The sequence below is a fragment of the Pezoporus wallicus genome, unplaced genomic scaffold (assembly GCF_028554395.1).
Source record: "Pezoporus wallicus isolate ANWC-B61680 ecotype Strahan unplaced genomic scaffold, APGP_CSIRO_Pwel_v1 contig_3817, whole genome shotgun sequence".
In the NCBI taxonomy this organism is placed as follows: domain Eukaryota; kingdom Metazoa; phylum Chordata; class Aves; order Psittaciformes; family Psittacidae; genus Pezoporus; species Pezoporus wallicus.
Window position 1 is genome coordinate 2,163,321 of NW_026635157.1, and position 23,164 is coordinate 2,186,484.

General features: G+C 39.6%; 1 protein-coding gene across 4 annotated transcripts in view; it reads right to left on the reverse strand.

The window, feature by feature from the left end:
- Nucleotides 1-1,100: 1,100 nt before the first annotated feature.
- The window catches only part of IPCEF1 (interaction protein for cytohesin exchange factors 1), a 41,667-nt gene continuing 19,603 nt past the window's right edge, over nt 1,101-23,164 (reverse strand). For 3 of the 4 annotated variants that reach the window (XM_057406151.1, XM_057406178.1, XM_057406170.1), the window contains 4 exons: nt 20,917-21,005; nt 14,768-15,137; nt 5,792-5,982; nt 1,101-2,322 (listed from right to left, as the gene is read on the reverse strand). In XM_057406151.1, coding sequence (XP_057262134.1) covers nt 2,122-2,322; nt 5,792-5,982; nt 14,768-15,137; nt 20,917-21,005 — 851 coding nt within the window. In that variant the 3' untranslated portion in view covers nt 1,101-2,121. The remainder of the gene's footprint in view (nt 2,323-5,791; nt 5,983-14,767; nt 15,138-20,916; nt 21,006-23,164) is intronic. The other variant, XM_057406161.1, reaches the window with a different exon arrangement.

Sequence of the window (23,164 nt, forward strand, 5' to 3'; positions counted from 1 at the left end):
TTAATTTCTACCTAGTTGGAATTAGTGAAGTGATGAAACCACTGCTCAATTGCGAATTCCTGAAAACAATACCTTTTTAACCTGCTTTTTGCCTGCTTCCCCATTTAGTCTGTCACCCACTTTCAGGTCTCAGCTAATATTTGGTACCCAGCAGCAAACTAGCCCCAATTAGTAAGTTCGGACCCTACTATAAGTCCTCACCCTGACACTCCAAAACCCTTTTATACCTGAAGCAATGATGCTATCCCAAGCATAGCCCTGCTTCTGCATCCAACCAGCCCCCATTTCCTCTGACCCTCTGCCATTAAAGCCTGGATCAAAGGAGCCTACATTCTTCCTTCTATTTCCCTTTTCTTATAGCTTATCATCTGCTCCTCAGGTCTCACACTCAGAACAGCATTAAACTGCCATTTTTGGATGCACAGGGACATTAATTTCATTATTTCAAAAGGAAAGTTACTGAGTGTTAAAAATGCAATATCAACAGTAAGACTTACTACTATATAGGTGGAAAAGATTTCACATGTTCTCACTAACACTATTTTTTGTTTTCTCAGTTAAGCTATTATAAAATATATAATGTATAAAGACTAATGACTATATGGCTGCATCTGTATAGTGTATTTCATTTTAAAAGATAAAATGTTGAAAAAAATAGCAAATAATATCTTTACAAAATAGTAGATTGCCACAGTTCCTGTAGAGATTTTAAATTGAGGATGGAAGGCTAATTCTTGTCTTTTAATATTCAGCACTCTGCAAAGTTCCTCATATTTATACATATGCAGAAAATAAGAAGGATAAAACTCAAGCTTAGGGTTTGGTTTGGCTTACTGAGAACAATGAAGTCAAAAAATTATGATCCTACAGCAAACCTCTTAACATACTTATTATTGTTTGTCCCAGTGGAAATTCTGAACCTTTCTAGAAAACTTCTTTTCCTGGCTTAAGTTGTACAGATTTTCTTCATCTAAAACTCAAAGCTAGAAAGACAGAAGGAAAAGTTACAACAGATGTCCCAGAGTAATCTCAGCTGTAGAACCATTACAGTGATACATAATGAAACAAAAACCAAAGAGGCATTTCAAGTCAACCTGGTCTTTGTATGCCTATCTACATCAGGAAATTAGCATATATAAATATATAAATAAAACATATATACAGTACATAGTCACATTCATATAAGCCATAAAATGACATATATTTACAAAAATATTTGCAGCTCTGTTTTACACTTTCAGGTCCACATCAGGGATTTAATTATTTAGCTTCTGCCTTGTGAATTTGATCACCTTCCTAAGTAGGAATCTGGGATGAACTTGTACCTCATATGTTCCCAATGGTCAAAAATAAGAAAGAAGAAAATAATCTTCCAAGGAATTCTGCAAAGTCCGTAAGAAAAGTTGAAACTTGTTGAAGCATTAGCTGCCTCAATGAAGAGTAAATTACATGTTAGCAAACATTGAGAGACCTTCTCTTCTTCATGTAGAAAGACAATACCTTGGTCTGGTCCATAAATAAATTTGAAACACATAAAACATCAGGCAGAGCACAAATCAGGTGCCTGACAGGTGACAGGTGTCTATAGAATAAACTCATGCATAATTACTATTCTACTTGTCTGAGTTTAAACTTGTAGAGTTGTGAAAGTGAAGGTAGAGATGAAAATGCATACATCAGGTTACCTTACAGGGTAAAATGGTGGAGAGTAGACTATATCCTGCTGGCACTGTGTTAGCTTCCTTTAAGGGTAAGTTACATGGTTAAAACAACCCCAAAGATCTCACATTTATACTGTACCTATTACACAGCTCTGTGACTTCCAGGAGTTGGACATACTTAATTTACTTCTCCAAAGATGGAAAAACATTTCTTCACTTCTTCATAAAGTAGTCTTTTTAGGTATGCAGCCCAGGTTCAGGCATGTTTTTTTTAACCTGGAAGATTTGCCCTTTTGACATGAAATGAATTTTGCAAGAGGTATTAAAGCTTTGGAGAAGGGGTTGTTTTCCTTTCGAAGAACACTTGGAAAAAACAAACTTCAAAATGCAGAAGTTTAAAGTGCCTGTACGTGAAGACCCATGAGGAAAAATCTTGCAATGAACCTTTTGAAACATGGCCTCAGATAGAACTTTCAGTGATAGGCTGTGGAGTCATCTCTTGCTCCTCGCTATTCTCTGTGGATACATCCTGGGCCTCCTGCTGCTGATAAATATCGTGGACCAGCATGATGTTTGTGTTCCTCCACTCTCTGTACTTCACTGCTGTCAACTTTGGGTCCTCTAGCAACTGGTTAATTGTGGCCAGGTCATGCTCCTTACACTAGGAAGAGAGTAAGTGGTTATTTCCTACTGAAAAAATCAAGCTCATTGTCCAGACCAAAAACAATCTGGGAACATTAGAGAACCATGTCACAACAAGAAGTGACAATTATCCATTCTCCTAGCAACTTGTTTCCATTTTTAGATCATAGATCAAAGTTAAATCCACAGCAGAAATCCATCCCATTTGAAGGCCAGATTTTGATTTCATGTAGATTGCTTTATAGGATTCTTAGCAAAGCTTCATGAGAAAGGATTCAGTGAAAATTAAACGTTGCTATGCTGTCTCACAAGTTAGTACTTGCATTAAACTAGACACAACGTTTGTTTCTGCATTTCACACCAGTTGCAACTGTCTTAAAAAATACTTATTCACTGAAGAAATCATAAATGTCACTTCTCTGGCAGCTAGACAGAAAATAATTTTGGATATAATCTGTGCACTGGCAGTAGAGTGTCCAGGACATATGGCTGCTAATACATCTACCACCAGCTACCACTGATAAATCTGGTCTCTACTTTTAGAACAAAGCAGCTCAGACCATATATTGCAAGCACCCTGGATCAATTGTAAGATGTGAGCTGTCACTAGTATAGGGGCACTGAGACACTTTATGCCACAGAATCACAGAATGGTTGAAATTGGAAGAGACTTCCAGAAGGCATCTGCTACAACCCACTTTCTCAAGCAGAGCCACCTGGAGCAAGTTGCTTAGGACCATGTCCAGATGGCTTTTGAATATCTCCAAGGATGGAGACTCCGCAGTCTCTCTGGGCAACCTGTTCCAGTGCCCATTGACCCTCTTGATGTTCAGAGGGAACCTCCTGTGTGTCAGTTTTCATCCATTGCCTCTGGTCCTGCCGCTGGGCACCGCCAAAAAGAGTCTTGCTCTGCCTTCTTAGCACTCTCCTTTCAGATATTTATATTCATTGATGTCCTCACATTTTCTGACACAACAAAGCACCCTGCTTTTCCTGCCCTTGTTGCTTATCCATGCAGCAGACCACAAGATAAAGAAGCCTTAGTTAGCAGCTACAGTTTCTTAATGGAGGCAACATGCTGCGCTAACAAACCCTTACTGCTTTTGCTCATCTCCATTACCCTCCAATATCTGAAAGCAGTGGAATAGTTCCAATCATGTTCTGCTGCCACCAGTTTTATGACACTTAAGGACACTCTGTGCTAGTGGCTGCCTTGGAAACACCTTGAATAAGTTCCTACAAATTCACACCACTTCCCTGATAGTAGCAATTGGCTGCCTACACATCTGCATCCCACTATTTGTCTAATGAACTATCAGCTACTGTAATTCCTCTTACGCCTGAGCCTCTTTTTAAACACAAAAGCTTATTCAACTTACACAGGTCCTACCTTCAAGACCTAAGGAAGAAGCCTTGTAAGAAAAGCCTTGTAAGAAGGAAGAAGGCTTCTGGCATTGATGCAGAGATATGCACAGTTAGCCTAAGAGAAGAAGAGGAGGCATGGAAGTAGAAGATTGAGAAGAGTATTTTCAGTGGATGAACTTGGTGGCAAAAAGCAATGCCATAGAATTCTTCCTATACCACTAAATCTTTTTCCCACATTCACTGTGATGCATTTGCACACAGCTTCCCTCTCTTCCAAGCTATGCAAAGCATGTTTTGTTAATGATATGTTGTGGCAGCTGTTGTTAAAGATGTGGAGTCAAAAGTCCAACATTAAAATTACACTGAATCTTGCATAAATCACATCTCAAGCTAATAGGGTTTTAATTAAAGCAGAGTAAATATGGATCAGCTGTGAAAAAAATCCTGATATTTCAATTTCCAATAGATCATTTCCAATTATCTCATGTCTCATGTCACACGTTAAGAAAATTGACTTTAAAAGCACATAGTGCCACTGATGCAAAAAATACAACAATTTCTCACTGCAGGCATTTGCCTTCCAGACAGGCTAACTTAAACACTGCTATGTATAGAACTCTGTGAGAAAATTTCTGCACTATATTTGTCTTGTCAATACTCCAATTTCTTAGTTTGGGGAAAGCAAAAAAGATCAACATATTTTATATATTATGCACACTCCAAAAATTATTTTTCTATATTAAATGCAAGTGTTAGACAAACCTAAGTTTGTAAATACTGCTAATCACAACTTATATAATACTCCTTTACTCAATCAATGCAAAGCTGTTATCCTTGCTCATGTCTGTCCGTAAGGCTTCCTTTCAGCTCCATACTAATGAAATTGATTATCCCACAAGATGATACAACTCTATTTTGTACTAAATGGTTCTTAGATTTATTAGGGAGGCTCCTATGAGGGAACACTTCACAGTATTTTCCATATTTAGCTTCCTGTCCCATAAAATAGGCATATTTTTTAAACTAACTTTCTGTTATAAAATAGGCTCACATTTTTGCTGGTGCAGGTGAATACTGCTTTAGTCAGTACCATGTCACTGAAGACTGATATTGAGCAAAAACTTCACCAGGTCTCAAACAGAGCCAGAAAGAAGGCCTTTAGTCCCACTCATCTCTTTGACTGTATCTTCAGGAATTTTAACACAGGCTGAGATGCCAAAGCCAAGCCTCCCATTGCAACTAATAATCACATCAATGATGGCACTGATAGAAGTTTTTACATGCATTTTTTTCAGCTTATAATGCCTGAAGCTAAATACACTCACTTGAAGAAAGATATTAAATTCCTGCTTCTAATTCATACAAAAAGAGACAAGTGAAGCCCCAGGTTCGCATTATTCTTTCTTCTCTTCACAATTTAAATGCTATGATTAAGCTTTCTGTTTCCCTCAGTACCATTCAGAAGCAGGTTTTGAAATCCCGTGATACTTGATGCTGGTGAGTAAACAGCCCCATAAATCCCTATATTCCAGACAGATTTACTGGCCCTTTCAGGGAACAACCCTTGAATACACACCCCACCCCACCCCCCACCCCCCTTCAGTTCATGATGCATTTCCAAAATAAAAGCAGGATGCTTTTGTTATTAAAAATATTTTAGTTACAGGAGGTATTTACAATAGCTTTGGCACATCCTGTACATTCTCCAATAATCACATAAGGAAAACTTTTTTTGGCTCAGGGTCATTTTCATGCTTTATCATCAATGTACTTTGTCTGCTCTTCCTTTTTTAAGGCTCCCCTGTTTAGTGTATTCAGCTGAGCTTGCAAGTTTTCCAGCTAACTAAAAGAAGCTTTCTTTATTAAATTTTCCAAGAGGGCTGGAACTTCTGCAAGAAGGGTCCCTTCTGAACTATTGCCTCTGCTTCCAGTTCAAATTGAACAACAAAACACACAGCAGTATTCAGAATGAAGTAGAAAACAGTTTCAAAATCTTAACCAAATTCTCTGGGGCTTTAAGTAAATATGTAATTAGCATTTGGCTGAAGTCTAACCTTGCTGCTTTTTTTAGCCAAACTGTGCCTTTCTCTCAGGCTTTTCACTGGCCAGCTCTGCAATCTCACCTTTAATGTGCTGTTCAGCATTCGAATTTTGTGGAGCTTCTCATTAATGGAGGGGTTTTTGCTGCGTTTGATAAATGACTTCCTAAGCTCCTTCTTCGTTGACAGCCGACGATCACCAATGGGAGACAGGCTTGCTTGTTCTAATGACTTGTAAAGTCGCTCCATCTCATCATTATCACATTTTTCCTGATCTGCAAAGAAAATATAGATTGGGTATAAGAACATGAATGTGGCAGGAAATGTTCAGCCATCAGGAAGGCTCTTAGCCAAGTCAAAAAGTCATGGTATTAGAGTTAAAATTAAGGGCAATTTTTAGGGTAACTTATAGAGTAATAATGCATATAAGAAAAACATATTACCAAACTCAAATTCTTTTAAGAATCAGGTTGTGATCCAAACAGATATGAGCATGTATTTACACTGGTAGAGTGCTGCTTTCATGCTCCAAGTATACCACAGAGGGAACAACTGTCAGTGATGCTACATTTGAATGAGAACAACTTTGATAACATTTATACCCATCTACCCTTCCTTACATGCTGCATAAAGTGAATTACATTTCTACCTGGCAACTCACAGGTCAAATTCTATTTGGTGTACCAATTCATTGCCAGGTTTTAAAGCAGAATTTAAAAAAACTGAACAATGAAATAAAGCATAGGGACATTTCAGAGGACTCAAGAGAAGGTCCGTAGAAAATATATATAGAAAAAATATAAAAGCGAGAACCCTTGGGACACATGATGCCTAACTCCTGAGTTTCATAGATTGCAGCACAGAATTCACTGTGGTGCCTTACAACAGAGCCATGATTATCTCCACTTTAATTATTCTGATGGCTCCCAAGCTGCAGCACCATCTTCCATGACAGAGAGGAAATGAGAGGAAAAGCTAGTAAACAGCTGAGAATGAAGAACCTTAAAATAAGATAAAAACTGAAGCAAAGATATTTTTCAAAATAAAACAGCTTTAAAATGAACAGTCAGAATCTAAAAATGCACCAGACATATATGAGTTATGTGTTTTGGCAGAAGGCCATATTCAGCAACAGACTGTGCAACTGTCTTCTTGTCCCTCAGTCCACACTGCAAACTTTTCTACTTCAGTGTTAGCTAAAGGAAAATCTTAAAGTTATTGGTGTTTTCAGGGTGCTAACGAATCCCTCAAGATCCACCGGGATAACATCTGGGTTTATTTCACTGAGGATAGTGGTGGTGCTTCTTCTCAACTGCAGTCCTCCATGTGACAGTCAAATTGGCTGGGCACTTTTTTCTTCTATCAAAAAGTTAAACATTGACTTTTCTAAACCATCTTCAGTCAGAAAACTTTTTCTGAACAAAAGGAAGAAGTCCTTTTGCTCACTTACGCTGCAGCATAAAGGCTTCGACATAATCAGCACACTTAGGAGACTGCTCCTTATCTTTTCCATGTTTTAAAAAGAACGGCATCCTCCTACACTCCAGTTCTTTCTAAATATTTAGGTTACAAGAGAAGCTTATGATATGCTACAAATATTTGCCTTCACTGTGTTGCTGGTCTTTTTTCCATTATTTTGTCATTATAAAAAACCTGCTGTAACTTGACAAAAACTAAATATAGCGTCCAACATTGGTACATGCTGGGGGAGGAAAAGGAAAACTGTTGTATATTTAACAAGCTGCGGGAAATAGAAAAAAAATCGCAAGTGTAAGTCATAATACACAGCAGCAGTATTTCCTGGAAACTGTCAGGTCATGCCATGAGGCTCGTAATTATAAAACTAGCTTCCTGCCTACTTTCTTGGGATGAAGCAGCTATTTGTTTCATTAGCCAACTCCTGCAAAGGACTGGCTCAACTCTGCTGTAGACATTACCCATCACGACTATACACAGTATCATTATGAGAGATAAAATTACCTTTATCAAATACTAAGAAGTATATAAGCAGAAAAAAAGTTTCCATTGATCCCGTATAGCAATTTTAAAAAACAGTCAAGCCATGGGGACATAAAGTCCCTGCTCCAGATATTTCTTAAGTCTAACTTATTACGCTCCTCAGTTTCCTAAAAGGGTTACAAAGCAGTAAGCATGCAGAAACACCCTCACTGAACGCTCTTCTTCCATGCATTATGGGTGAAGATGAAGAGGACAGTACTAGCACAGAAAAAGATGGAGCCAAAGTCAGAAAAGCCCAGCAAAAGCTACCAGATGATGCACTTGACCAGCAATATGCACTCGGCTCCTGCATTCTTTCAAGATTGCAACCTTAAACTCCTCTCCTATTTCTTATTATTCCACTAGTCCTACCCCCAAAGGATTGATCATGGTCAGGTAATTCCAGAGGGAAAGGAATTTGCCACATTCTTCAGATTGGGTGGATAAAGGGAGTGTCAGTGAAACAGCTAAATGGGTTTTCAGGAAACAGTTGGAAAACAAGCATGAGTGAAACCTGCAGGCTGTGTAGAGCCAGGTAAGTGTTATGTAGTACTTTTGTTTCCATCTTTCTTTGCACTGATAAGCAGTGAACTTCTCCCACAACAAGGATCAACAACAAGTTGTTGTTCTCCAACAGAGAGAGCCACTCTTCATCAGGGACTGTAGTGATAGGACAACAGGTAATAGGTTCAAACTTAAACAGGGTAAGTTCAGGTTAGATATAAGGAAGTTCTTTGCTGTGAGGGTGGTGAGGCACCAGAATGGGTTGCCCAAGGAAGTTGTGAATGCTTCACCCCTGGCAGTGCTCGAGGCCAGGCTGGACAGGACCTTGAGCAACACTAACCATTCTATGATTCTATAACAGCACAGAAATAACAAAACAAGGTCTTAATACTGTGATTTTGCATAGAAGCAGATACTGTTGCTATTGACAAAGAGTATGACTGCCAATAAGCCTCTATAAATTGAGGGCTTACTGTCTGATACCTATCTGGACTTTCACCTTCAATGCCTTGAGTTCCCGGGAGCCAAGCTTAAAAAGCAAAAGCACACATTTTGCAGGCTTGAAGCTGCCACTGAACGTACTAAACTGATGCTGTAAATCTGAAAAGGGGAGAGGTAATGGAAGAAAGGGAGAGACATTACGTCTGACAATCAATTAACAAGCCCAATAAAATTACCTGTGATAAGAAAATATATTTCTCCTCACTCACACAATGGTGCATTATGTATTTCACAAGGCTCTTAATGCCACCAAAGTAAACAAAGTAAGCACTGCCTGTAGTTTCCTTGCTTGTTTTCCCCATAAAACACCTGAGAGAAAATTAAGGTTGGATAACAGAGATGAAGGCACGTAACTTAAAGGCTTAAGCACAGACTGGACTTTTTCCTCCGGATTCAAACATTCACAGCACATTTTCCCAGAACTTGGTATTGTTTAATTCCCTTGCAGTTAGAGCACTGACCTGCGGATGAGGAAGTTTCTATCAGAAGCACAGGCATTCACCAGTCCTGTATTTTCAGGCTTTGGGGATTTGTATTCCTCCTATGAACCCGGGGCTGTCTAGACAATACTACTGAATTGTTACTAAACATTTGTTTTCCATCACAAAGTAAAACTTTACGCAAAAAGCACATAGTACACAAGCTCAGACCCTGATGTGAAAACCAGTAAATTGTCTGTTTCAGCCTCCCTAAGCTTTGTTAACCTCTGAAGGTTTGTAATGATGGATATATTCCACTGGCAAAAGTTCTTTATAACATGGGCAGGTTGGGCCCCACTAACACTGTTCTGGCGTAAGTTTTTCGAGCCAAGTCACACAGCTAACCTCAAGCAGATTTAAAATCACTTCAAAATATAATATTGCAAGTTATCTTTTCCACTGCTACTCCTCAAGCTAACCACTTGCTGGCTCAGGCATGCAAGTTAGGAAACAGAAATGCTATTACAGCACTTCTTTATCTTATCCTATTTTAGAGATTAAATACATTCATTTTTCTCTCAGGACCTACTGAATGATAGTGTTAAGGAACAAACAACAACAGTGGAAGGATATTAGGTACTGTGTGCATTTATGAGCATGTACATGCACACAGGGGAGCATGTGCATTCTGCACTTTCTCTTTCCCTTAGCAGTATTAACTAATCAATTCTGTTGAGTGATGCCACCGGGAGGATCACTCTTCGTGTATCCCTCACCATACTCTTCACCCCAAGCCTTGCAGCCTGCTAAAGCTTCATTGCACTTCTGGAAAACTTCTGTAGCATATAGCTTTTTAACTTTGTCAGACTTCACAGAGAGGAGATCGGAAAACAACCAGTGGTGACCTGAGGAAAAGGGAAGTTCTGCCTCGATATATTCTAATGTTCAAAAGAAAGTGATATTCTAGGTTGGGGTGAGGAAAATAAGTAATATTTCAAGCAAGTCATATAACTTCTGACAAATTCTGCTTCAGGAGATGTGAAACAATTTTGTGGCTTGATGCCACTTATCTGGAATTTCCCTCTAACTAACAGGAGATATTACAGACAAGAGCAAGCTTCCAGAGGTTCAAAAGTCCAGCTTTTCACCTCCTCAATTTTCAACTTCCACCTTCCTGTCGGCCAACTTGCCCCAGGTGGGAGACATTAAGGTATTGAGACTCCCCACCTTGCAGCAGCAGTACAGGAGCCATCCTATAATCTCAACTTTAATGCTCTTTAAGCCCACAAAAGTGAAATTATCCAGAACTTTTCAAAAAGCAGCTGTGAAAAATGAAGCTGATTGTTTCCGAGTGGTGACGATACAGAAATAGGGAATGTTTGGCAGAAGGAGCATTATAAATTGAAAACTGCCTCTAACAGAATATATTTTACAAAATCTAAGTTAAGAGAGAGTGAGAGAAAATAATAGGAAAAGTAAGTTACCATCAGCAGTTACATGCTCTTGACTATAACAGTACAGTGGATTCAGCAGCGAGGGATAGCATTTTAACAGACAGTGAGAGAAATGGAAACAGCACTAAATATCTCTTTTTCAGAGAGTTCAGAAAACCATAACACCACAGTTTTCATTGTGATTTTTAAGGCATTTTTAATGAGAAACAAAATAATCATTTAAATAAACACAGTTGTTTCTCTACACAGTTGCTGTCATGATGGGCCTACTTCTTGGCTAGTCCCAGTCATGGTCTAGCCATTTTCTGTAACTTTGCAGAGGAACTAAGGGGCCAGAGCACATCAGAGGATCTGTTCTGGCTGTTACTGGCACAGGCAGACTCCAGAGGGGAAGAGGATGTCAGTTCTGAGAAAAGAAGGAATTGAATGCATCCAGCTCCTATTTAACCAACTCCTTCCCATAAAACCAGCCTGGACAAAATTCAGGTGGTGTTTGAAAAAACTTTCTACGTTTTTCAAAATACCGGCACACACCATTTCTACCAGCTTCTGTGCACGAAGCTAAAATAAACTGGAAGTGGTACCATAAGAATTTCTTGCCAAGAGGTATTAACATGATAATAAACCCTCAGAAAATGCAAGGAAGAAGGACGTTATCATTATAGTAGAAGATCCCCTAATAAATACAATATGTTCCTGTTCTTTTATAATAACCTCTCAGTTTCTGTGCCTTCCTTTTGTTACCATAGTTTCTGAAGATGGTGCTCATGGGTCATAATCAGCTACTTTCTGTTGCAGTGGGTACCAGAAGAAATAAAAAGGATGGAGTTTGGCTGCAGAGCATATCAAGCCATCCTGAACGGGGCAAAGCCAGCTTCTGGATACAGAGCACGTAGTCATATAATTGTTTGTATTCTCAACCATTTCTTGTTTACCTTTTAGTTTCTTTGTGTCACAGGCAGCTTTGAATCCTTTGTCACTGTGCACGTAGCAGGCTGCAACATGGAGCTCAATTCTAATACTTAATATTCAGTATTCTCACAAAGTAAATGGAAATATAATTATGATCTTTCAAAGACAAAACTGCTAAACTCTCCTTTTTTGTACCTTTGTATTACTCCCTGGTATATAAACTCCCCTAGTAATTGGTGCTGAGAATGGTCATAACATCACTAAAAGTGTCTGGAAAGGTCATTAAAAATATCATATGGTACAGCACCCTGTACCAGACACAGCTGCTTAGCAGAGTTCATTAAATAATTTCAATTGAAAAAGTAATCCATGATCATTTAGTTGAATCTGTAGTTTCTCTTGCAGAGATTCATTCATATATCTCTGAGAAAATCTTCTTTCATTGTTTAACTCATAACTGAGGTTTCTTCACTATTTTTGTAATTTCATGATAAGCTCTTCCCACAAAACCACACCTATTCTTTCTGCCTTCTAGGTGCCAGCTTTTGCCACACTGGCTTCCATGTCTGACTTTTGCCAACAAAAGGGCTCTTCAGTTCTTGAAAACTTTCCCCTCTGCTCTAGGCTACTATCAAGTACAACTAAAAATTCCTTATGGGGTTTTACTAAGCAGAATGTGGTCACAAAGCAGAGTGTGACAGTTTTTTTCCTATCCTCACAAGGAGAAGAGGAGAGCATGGACAAACATGAAGGCTCTGTGGGGAGTGGGTTCAAAGACCAAATAGCTGTTCTGACAACAGAAGGGCCATCTGAACATAGATAGGACGTGCTTTCAGGACATATTTCAATGCAAGATTAACCTGTCTCCTGGATGCAGTCTCATTGCTCTGAAACATGATGAGCTGTCAGAAATGCACTGTTCAGAAATGCAAATAATACAGACTGCACTGAAGTATATACTCTTGTTTCAATGATAACAAGAGTTATCAACTAGCTGGAGGGGGAAATTCTTGGAGGAAAAGACACAGAACCAAGAATTGCACTCTTTTTGATAACTTTTGTTTGGAACTTAAATGCTATTTTTATGTTAATCCTTTTTTTCTACCTCATTCTCAAATTGGGGTAGCTTAATTAATCTCCTTGCACATTATTTCATTTATTTTTTCAGTGGTCATTATGGGGGAAGGTCCCACACACCAACACTCTGTCCCCTCCCCCACTATGCAGACTGATAAAGAAAAATGCACGTATTTTGTACATCTTGCTTGTTCAATAATGGGTTATGATGCAGACAGTAACTAGTGAGGTTATATGGTTTCCATAGTGACGGTCCCATTAAAATGATCTATTTATGGAATTCCATCAGAGACCACTGGCCTGGTTAGGATGGAAATGTGCTGCAATAAGGGTTGGACATTAGCTAATCAGTAAGCAGTAGAAGAATCCATTTCCCTAGGAATATTTTTAGGAAAATAAAACCAGCTTGCAAAGGGCAGGACTATACCAAAATGTGCTTTGATTTACATTTATATTGGTTTTATTGTTAGCATTACTGAGCCTGTCAAATGTGTCATGCTAATTCTATGACCATCCATAAAAGTACTTGTCACCCTCAGAGCTACGATGGAAAGTATTAACCTATACATTGTTGCGTGATTGCTGACACTACTAAAGTACCATATTTTAAGCAAAAGTTTAGATTTCTAAAGAGCAGCCACTGAATCTTGCTCAACAGGATCTATAAGCTACCATGCCATATATGATATGACCTACGCTCCAACAACCCACTTGAATCTACCTATTAATGTACCTAAGGCATTACTTAGTTGAATTTCACCCAGAATTACAGAAGGCAATACATTTAATACAGCTTTGTGACATTTTCATTAGGGACCCCATTTCTACAAGTCCCAGCCTTTTCACTACTTGCAGTGCCAGAACTCATGGAAATCAGATTCCACAGCAATTCTCTCAAAACATCTACTCTTTTTTGCCACAGAAAAAAAAAAAAGGCACACTATTTGTTTTAATTCTCACTGATCTTCATTGCTACAGGTCCTCTAGCAGAGCAACCTAGAAGGTGGATGCTGAAGCTGAGCACAAAAACCTCGGAACTGATTTTCACTTTTGATGGAATGTGTACTTTGCTCAATTTCCTTTTATTTTTCTTGTAAAACCAGAAAAACATATGACAAAATAAAGGCATGTTAACTGTTTATATTTGTAAAACAATTTGGACACTGACAATGTACCTAATGTGCCTCACACTATCATTTTTCAATCAGTGCTGAGTTCACCTCCAGAGAAAAAAAACAAGTATGAAGTGAGTCCCATACTGTTTCTTTCCACCTTTGCATTACCTTCAGCCCAAGCTTTTGGATGCACCTTTAGTTTGCATTGCACTGAGACAACAATGCTCCTTGCTTCAAATCTTTACAGGGATTTGGGATAATGGGTAGAGCTGATGCACAGGAACATCGTTGCTTCCTTAGGTATTACCTTTCTAGGCAGCATCCTGTGCATCTTCTCACTTCAGCACATTGCATGCCAGAAACGCCTCTTACGCTTCAACTGCTTTAATACAGGAAGAAGCAGCTTTGCTCAAAAGGCAAGCCATATTGCCTTGCTATGCATGAGAGTTATTAACAGTAACAGGAACCAAACTCTGGAACTCTGCCACCTTTTTAATTTAGCAATACATTTTGGTAGAAGAACACCTAAGCAGATACCCATTTCTTTAAACAGAATCCAATCTTAATGGACTTTCTGGTTCAGGATTGCAGTTGTTTCCTCTTGATTACAATGAAGCTCAATGAAACAAATAGGAAATATGTACTGGAAGTAAATGCAACTGCTTTTATTTTTAAAACTGGATTGACCATAATTACATGGTCATAATTACAACTGCATATGGCATTTTGCTTAGGGTGTCAGTTCTGTGACACACTTTCTTAAAATATTGGTTCACTCCTAACTAATAAGACATCTGTATTGAAATAAAGAAAGCTAATAAAAATACATCTACTTTGGGATTTTATACAGAAGCTATGATCTTAACATATAGGTAAAATCTGAGAGAAGCTGTATAGGTACTTACCAGTTAGATACTAAGTTATATGTAGTGCCTAATAAATCAAAGATTTTTACAAATGATATGCCACTGGAAAACTCCTCAGTGAAGAACATAAAGGAAGGAAGGGGAAAGGAAGCTGAAGAAACCCCCCGAGTTCCCACAATGTATGGCTCTGCAGACAAAAAAAAAATTAGCTCACCTTTGGCTAGTGATCTCTGTCCTATTGCATCTGGCACAGCTAGACAATGTGTATCCAGACCTAAAAAAGAGTTTGGGGATCCACCACTGGGTTTGGAAAGCCCAGCCTCCTGGCTTTCTGCCACTTCTCCGCAGTCTGCTTCTGGTGGCTCATCAGAGTGAATCTGTACACAGAAAGTTAAAGGCTGATCACCATCTTCTGTGGCAGAGCTGTTAACTAGGTCAAGCCAGGACTGCCTCTCGGAATAAACCACTTTGGATGTCAAGGAAGAAGATGACTCTTGGGAGTTGAAAGTGCTTTCAGGAGAAGAGAGGGAACAAGATGCTTCATTTGATAGAATCGAGGTGAAAGAAGACTTCTGCTGATCCTGCTTTCCAGAAACAAATAGGGTGAGGGGAGAAAAAAGAAAAATTATTTCCAAGTTATTCCTGTTCCTAGGTTGTACATTTTATAGATATGCAGCTGAAATGTCAATGAAAACCTTATATAATCTGATTAATTATCCATCCAAACAGACCTGAGTTACAGCATTCAATCTCCTACAGAGCAGTAACTTCAGAAAATAAGCCAAAAGCAAGCCAAAGATAAAACAGATAAAAACTTGACAATGTTCAGAAATAAAAGACCAAGGAAAAATGTTTGGTATAGCCTTCTATGCTAGGTCTTACACTCATATTCACTCTTTACTTTGTCTTCGCTTTATTGGTCTGATCAACTGTGCAGAAGAGAAACTCTGAATTAGCCATTGAACATGAAGTTTTCTGGAAGCATTCAATAAATCCACCAATGCCATTACCACAGATAGACAGAAATGGGCCGAAACACTGAAGTACCTTGACCTTTGCAGCACGCAAAGCCATTTTGCCTGGTCCATTTGAGGGACTAACCATTCACCAAGGCAAGAAGGCTGACAGGTAACGTGATGGCAAGTTAGTTGTAGAAAGAAAAAGCAGTCAGTCATGTGGCAGAAGGCAAGAAACGGGGAATGGTATAATATTTGTGCTGCTCGTTAGCTGCTAAGATTCACTGTCCTGGGTTCAGCAGTAGCGGTCATTTTTCTTCTTCTTGGTAGCTGGTGCAGTGCAGTGTTTTGACTTTCAGCTCGGGAACAGAGCTGATAACAATGATGTTTTGGTTTGGCCAAGGACTTTGTGAGCCTCATGCTCTGCCAGGGAGGAGGGGAAGCCGGGAGGAAACAGAGACAGGACACCTGACCCAAACTGACCAAAGATGTATTCCATACCACAGCACGTCATGCCCAAGAGGTAACTGGGAGTGAGCCAGAAGGGCTGGGAGACTGTGGGGTTGGAGGAGGTATGGGTCGGTGCTTGGTTGGGCTGGGGGGGCGAGTTATCGGTCGGCTGGTGGTGAGGTGTTGTATTCTCTTCCCTTGTTATTTCCTTTATCATTGTCATTGGTGGTAGCAGTAGTGATCTGTGTTATACCTTAGTTACTAAACTTGTTCTTATCTCAACCCGTGGGAGTTGCATTCTTTTAGATTCTCCTCTCTGTCCCTCTAGGAGTAGGGGAAAGGCAAGAAGCAGGGGAAGTGAATGAACAAGCTGTCTGGCTGGGTTTAAAGCACCACATTCACCATTCATGAATCTGAAAGGGAACCAAAACTTTGCTAGAAACACATAAGAATGCCATGAAGACGTTCTGAGGCCCTCCTTACTGTACTTGTCACCCTGCCTCAACAAGAGGACATAAAACCAGAAATGTCTCAGAGACATCTAACAATCATTGTTAGAAGATAGGATTTTAATAAGTGAGGCTATGACAGATGCACAGTTCCATGTAAAGACAGGTTGAGAGAAAGAACAAAGTATATAGCTTCCTAGGCAAGCAAATAAATGCCCGGATCTACACAACTCACACATGAAGAACTAGCACCACTCTGCTTCTTAGTCACAAAACACCACTGAAAGATGAGCCAAGAGAGCCAAATACACAAGTAATACATGCACAAACACACTAATATACATACAAATACCTTTAAGAGGATTATTGGCAGTAATAAAGTAATAGAAGAAAAAGGAAGACAAAGACTCAGAGTGAAGCTTTTAGCAGAAATCATCAGAAATCTTGACAAAATCATCATGCTAGATTTCTTGGATCTGCTACTGCAGAAATTTACTCCTGCAAATCATCTGCTACTGGCTAATGCCAGAATCTGAATACCAGAGTTGATGGACCACAGCTCTGGCCAGTTTATGTTCTCAATACCTATGTAGAGTAGATCTGTCTAATAACTAAAACGGATGATAACCAGACTGAAAGTATTGAAAATTACTGAGAAGGTGTTTCTAGGGAGACCCAGACGAGCTGCAAACACAACAGAGGGACTAGCCTGGAATACTTATTTATAACCTGGTAAACTAGAAATAAGATGCATTCATATAAACTAGACCACAGTGACAGGGGATTTTTTATCATCATATATAAACTTCTGCTATTCAGTGTTGCTGTAACGTATACTACTTTCTTTTTATATTAAAAAAGCAAAGCAGATTTGTCTTCCTCTGCTTCTGATGTAGCTGTATCATGTAGCTACTAATCGGATCAGAAGATGAGGACTACCAATAACACATTGTGGGTCACTCTTTGTAGCACTTCCTTCAATTTTGTAAATTTTTAATCCCTTTCCTCCAAGACTGTCCCAAACACTGAGGGACCAAATTTAATTTATGTTCCTATTACAAGACGTAATGTTGTGTTTCAGGTGCATTTTCATTTTTAAAATTGAAACTTTAATAAATGCAACCTAAAGTAAAGGACAAGGAGATGCTGTCATAAACTGCATGTATGACCCTTCAGAACACAGGTAACCTAAAGCATTTATCTAAGAACTCCTATCACAAAGACAAGTTGTTGAAGCATTTGTACAGTAAAGCAACTGAACAGTAAAAGTTCTTGCTCACATGGTGTGGATGGTCTAATTTTAATTATTCAAAGACAGAAAAAAAAGATGTTAGATCACACCTCTATTTTTGTGGCAGTTGTCCCTGCAAAAGGAAATGCTATTGAAATGAAAACTGTGCCTCAGTGGGTGGAATATATTTTAGTTTTCATTTTCATTGTGTGTTAAACAAAAAATGTGGGTGAGAATAAAGATGACTTCCAGAATGTGTTTCTTTTTCTCTACATATGTTGTGGGGTTTTTAATTTGTCATGACAAATGCTTACCTATCTTACTCAAATGGTTCCTTTGCAAGTTTAGCAATCATCCATATAATAATAAATCTCCATTTGAAGACATTTAAAAAAACAGACGTTGAAGTAAGCAGATCACAAGGATTCCATTGGAGATCAATGAGTCTCTAGGCATTTTCAGAGAAAAATTATGACCACGAAACACCTCAACTGCTCTTTCGGGACTGCTACAATCTATTGTCTCAACATAGCTGCTGGTTTTTGAATTGTAAATCCATTCACATGTGGAGAAATTAATGCAGATGGTCAGTTTATCTTTTCTCCTACAAATGTTAAAAATTTACTTGTTCCTGACTTGCTTTTTTTCTTCCACAGCACCCAAAAGCATGAATAAATATAGAAAGCTCATGATCACTACTTTTTTCTTTTTTAACCTTCAGAACAGTTTGGGTCAGCAGAGAACAGAACAGCAAGCGAAAACTTTGTGCTAGAAGTACAACAACAAAACCCACCCCACCTCCGACACATAACATAGCCTGCACCTGAGTGGCTATTAGTCCCCAGACTAATAGTTTTCAGTCTGGAGCTGATCTGAAGATGTTTGAAGGTATTTCTGCTGAAAGACAGCATTGGCTTGATTTTCCAAAATGTTTATAGCTCTTAATTCCTATTTTGCAAAATTGTCTCAGGAAGAAGAAATCTAACTTAAAAAAAAAAAAAAAAAAAGAAATTAACCCATCATGCCTGTGGCATTCTTCATCCTGGGCTGCATTTCCAGAATGTCTCTTCCAGTAGCAATCTGAAAAGATTCAAGCAGTCCTTCCAAAAGTGGTGTACCCACAGAGTATCAACCCAAATCCATCACATGTTTGGGACCTTACAGCTTGATTCAAACAGTCTGTGGTGAATAAACAGACAGCAAGCAATGTTTAACCAGCCTTCCTTGAGACAACCAAGATTTCTTCTCCTAAAATTGACTTTCCAGTAGAAGCTGTGCTTTCCCAGTCCTTCCAATGGTTTTCTTGCTCCAGAATTTGTCCAGAAGGGTAAGGGGCATTAACATGGGTATTTAAAAGACTCTGACTTGCAGTCAAGCACAGCTGCATTGGTAACTAACTGTTCCTCCCCACAGCATAAGCAAGCTGAGCATAGGGCAGACACATGGCAGCTGGAGCTTATTCCAGTGGATGCTTCTGGGGTGAAAAAATGACAACTTTGCTCAGGAGACACTAACCTCTATCTGTGAGGGAAGGGATTTTAAACTGGGGGTGAAGAGAAAGGAGGTCAGCTGCAAGAGGTAGAGGCTGGAAGGAAGATAATCTTTAGGGGAAAGGCTGAGGAAGCTGGACACAACATCTGCACCACACATCCCCTGCTAAAACATGGTGGCCAGCACTGAAGAGCAGCAAATGGGAAGGAGACAACTGGAGATCACCCCTGCAGCAACAGACTGACAAGCAGCAGGAAGCCAGAAAAACAGAGAACTAAAAACAGCACCTGTTTAAAACTCATCATCTGGAAAAATGCAGCATTCACTCAGAGGTGAGCAGATGGAAAAGACATCTACAGCCTCTTAAAGGAAAGCCACTAAGATACAAAATTCAGGACTCTTCATTATAGGCCTTAGGCCCAGAATAACTCTTGGAGACGTATTGCCAAGGTTCCTATTTTCCCCTGATATTTATAGCCAGTCAGCCACATTTGATTTCCAGTTAATATAGGCAATAAAGAATCACATTTTACACAGCAGTGAACACCACACACCCCCTGAGTGCCAGGTGAGTTGTTTTACAGTGATTAACATTAGGCAACTGTTTCAGGAGAGGAAGCGAATGCTGACTTATCTGACTGCAACAGAAGGGGACAAGTGGGTGACAGTGTGACACACACTCCCAGCTTTATGCCAGACAAGCAACCCTCTGCACGATGTCTCCTTTCATTATTGTCTGTGACCGCACAAGCTTCTTCAGCTCATCTGTATATTTCAAATTTGTTCCTACTTCACTGCCCCTGTGCCCATCTCAGCTACCAGATGTCATTACAGCATGCCGTACAGTAGTCTGTACCACACCAACAAGGCAGAAGATGCTTCCCTTCCATGAAATGCAATGAGATGACTCAGATCAAAGGATATTACTGCTAACCTCGATGATAACTTTCAGCTAAGGAAGGGAAAGGCTTGAATTCAGGATTCTTTATTTCAGCTGCCTTACCATCCAAAACCACGTTACTCATTTCTAAACAAAGAATTCAGTAAACCTCGTATCTTAAAGTGCACATAAGTGGAGATGAGATCACTGAGAAAAGCAACAATACAGAAACAAGATTAATAGGGCAATAAATAGCTAACAATTAGGTGAGTCAACTTGATTAGACACATAAAGGTGCATAGTGCTTATTCTAATTTATGAAATTAAACAAGGCAAGAAGGAATATTCTGGGCAAATGCGCTACAGCAAGAGAGAAAAAATAACATATTTTGGGAGGATGCCTAATTTTTCATAGTCTATTTTTCAGAGGTAGAAGGAAAGAAATTATTTTATCACTGTAATAAGAGGCTTCTTTCCCTTCACTGCCACAAAAGCAGCTTCAAATTCATCAGTCTTGAGAACAACTCTCTCAAAATAACTAAGTATAAATCTGTTGGATGATGCTACTGGGGTCACAAAAAGAAAGAAGATTTGGGACAGATAAAAAAAAATAAAGGAGAAAAGAATAGCATGAAAAACTAGGTTATGGCAGTGTGTTAAAAACCTCACAAAGAAAAGACAGCATGTGTATGAGGCAGAGTGGACACCTTCCTTTCTCCAGCAAGATAAATATTCTTCCATCTGAAGGAGTTGTTCTTCTACAGTGTGAGGGTCCTGGCAGCGCAGCTCATTTCACAGGCATGCAGGGTGAACACTTCTAGCCATTGTTTTAGGTTATTCCTCAAAGGCCCACCACCTCAGCAAGAGACAAGCAACAAGAGACAAGCCATCTACTGTAACACTTACCAAAGGAGGTGGTGTTGGCTGTACTGTGTAGGGGGGAGGTGGCATGTCTGTTATTTCTGGATCATCATGTTCACTTTCACTGTAGCATTCTGAAGCAAACATGGAAAATGAGCAAAAGCAAAGTGTTAGACCAACTCTCATTTATTCCTCACAGAGCTGTGGTAACCAAAGATGACCAAGTAGCATGTTCTGGGCTGCAGACCACGCTGTAACAAGTCTGTGTCTCCTACAGTGAAAATTAACTCACTTGTGATAATGTTACACTACTTCAAGGCAATTTTTTTTTTTTTCCTTTTTAAGTAAAAAAAAAAAAATTGCTCATTTGCTATGAATGGAAACATTTGGTGATGCAGCTCTTGGTAGCTTCACAAATAGGCCTGGGTAGGGTTTCTTTGTCCTCCCTTAGCAGCCTTTAAAAGAGAGGCTGCATCGTGTATAGTAGGAGTTAGGGAGACCTGTTGAAAGTAGCAGATGCTGTCTCTTAATCTCTAACCAGTAAGTTTTCCTGGAGGTAGCAACAGGCGTTGGTGTTTTGACTGCAATTTTGGAGAAAACAGATTGCTTGCATGGTGCTTTGGAAACCATAGAGCAGCCCCACGAGAGCTGTCTGTCACCACATGGTAGCTGACATAGGCACACTGTGCAGCATGGCAGTACACGTGCAGAGCTAGTGCTAAAACTAAACACAGAACTCTAGGACTATACACCCTACTCATTTTTATTTCTTCAATATGAAGCAATCTGGTAGAGCCTTGCAGTCTTTTGACATGTGGCAGAGAAGCAGTTGTGTTGTTTTTTCTGTCACCTACCTGTGCAGCATTTTCTCAGATGCTTTTATAAAGTGGATTAAATGAAGTAATAATCATTGATAAAATAAGACACAGAAAAGAGAAGGTGGTAAATCGCTGCTTCCTATTCCCAAGTCCTGGCTGTAACCACTGGCTAAGATCACATTCCTCTGCTAAATTTCCTGGCATGCTTCAGCCTTTCACATCCAACCTTTATAGGAGCAAGTGCTTGCATCCTGCCCTGCAGCATATGTGGAGGGTGACAGTGCTCACCCCCACCCAACTGAGCTGGGGACATGAAAGGTTAGAATATACAATCAGAGCTTAATGAGGACAATGTGCACAAGTGACATGTCGCAAGAGCAGAGGCTACCCCTGCAGTCTCCTCATCAGCCAGCACCCTGAACTCCCTTTCCTGCCTCCAGCGGCACACAACAGCTTGTGCTGTCCAAGACCAGCTGGGTGTCTCTGGTAGAAGCAACCCTCCAGCTCCGTCCCAGGTGGGCAAGGGTTGTTTACGTTTGGGGAGTGCTTTGTAAGAGTTGAGCTTCATGGGTTCACACCACTAGGAAGCAGTGTGCTGGCAATGGTCTCTGGGAAATCACCTGTGATTATCTCATCTTTTCATTATAATGATACCTGAATGCTTTCTTTTTTGTTACTTTTATGTCATTTGGGGGCTTTCATAAGAACAGCGTGAGGGAAACAAATTTTTAAGAGAGGAGAATTTTACACATATGAGAGAACTTTCTAAGCTGTTAGCAAAGTGAAGAGATTTATTATTTTTTTTATCCCATACTGTTTGCAGAACTGTAGAGGTTTTTAATGGCATAACTACTACTCTATTTACTGGGAAAACATCCTGGCACATGTTAGCATAAACGACTGAGACTGGATACAATAAGACCTATATCAAATTCTAAGCTTCTGTTAATGCCTTCTTGAATAACTCTTAGTAAAGAGCTTATTGTTTCTACAGCTCCCTTTTTAGGCACACTGAAGAACTGAAAAATAATATCAACAGCTGTTTCTGATACTCTAAACAGGCAAATAGGGTTGGGTGGAGGGGGTTAAAATGTATGGAAAGTACATGAATACACAAGAAGTAACATAACAAAAGCCAAGACCCCCTGAAGAGTTATGGTGTGTGATACAGAGGGGAGAACCAGGTCAGCAGGAACAGAAGTGAATGTGGGTAATGACAGCATTTTTCTGAAATACAGCAATGCCTCTGCAGGGACACATCCACCCAGGCTTGTCAGTGGGGTGCTGAGCCCACACTTGAGGCAGCTGCTGGAGCACCTGAGACAAAACATACGTGGAAAGACAAGGAGGTGTTAGACACCAGAATGAGAATGCCTTTTTCTGAAGGGGAAATGAGCCACTGGTTTAAAAGCTGAAGTAATCTTGGCTATGTTGTGTTTATTGCAGGTCTATTAGATAACCTGCTGCTGAGTGGG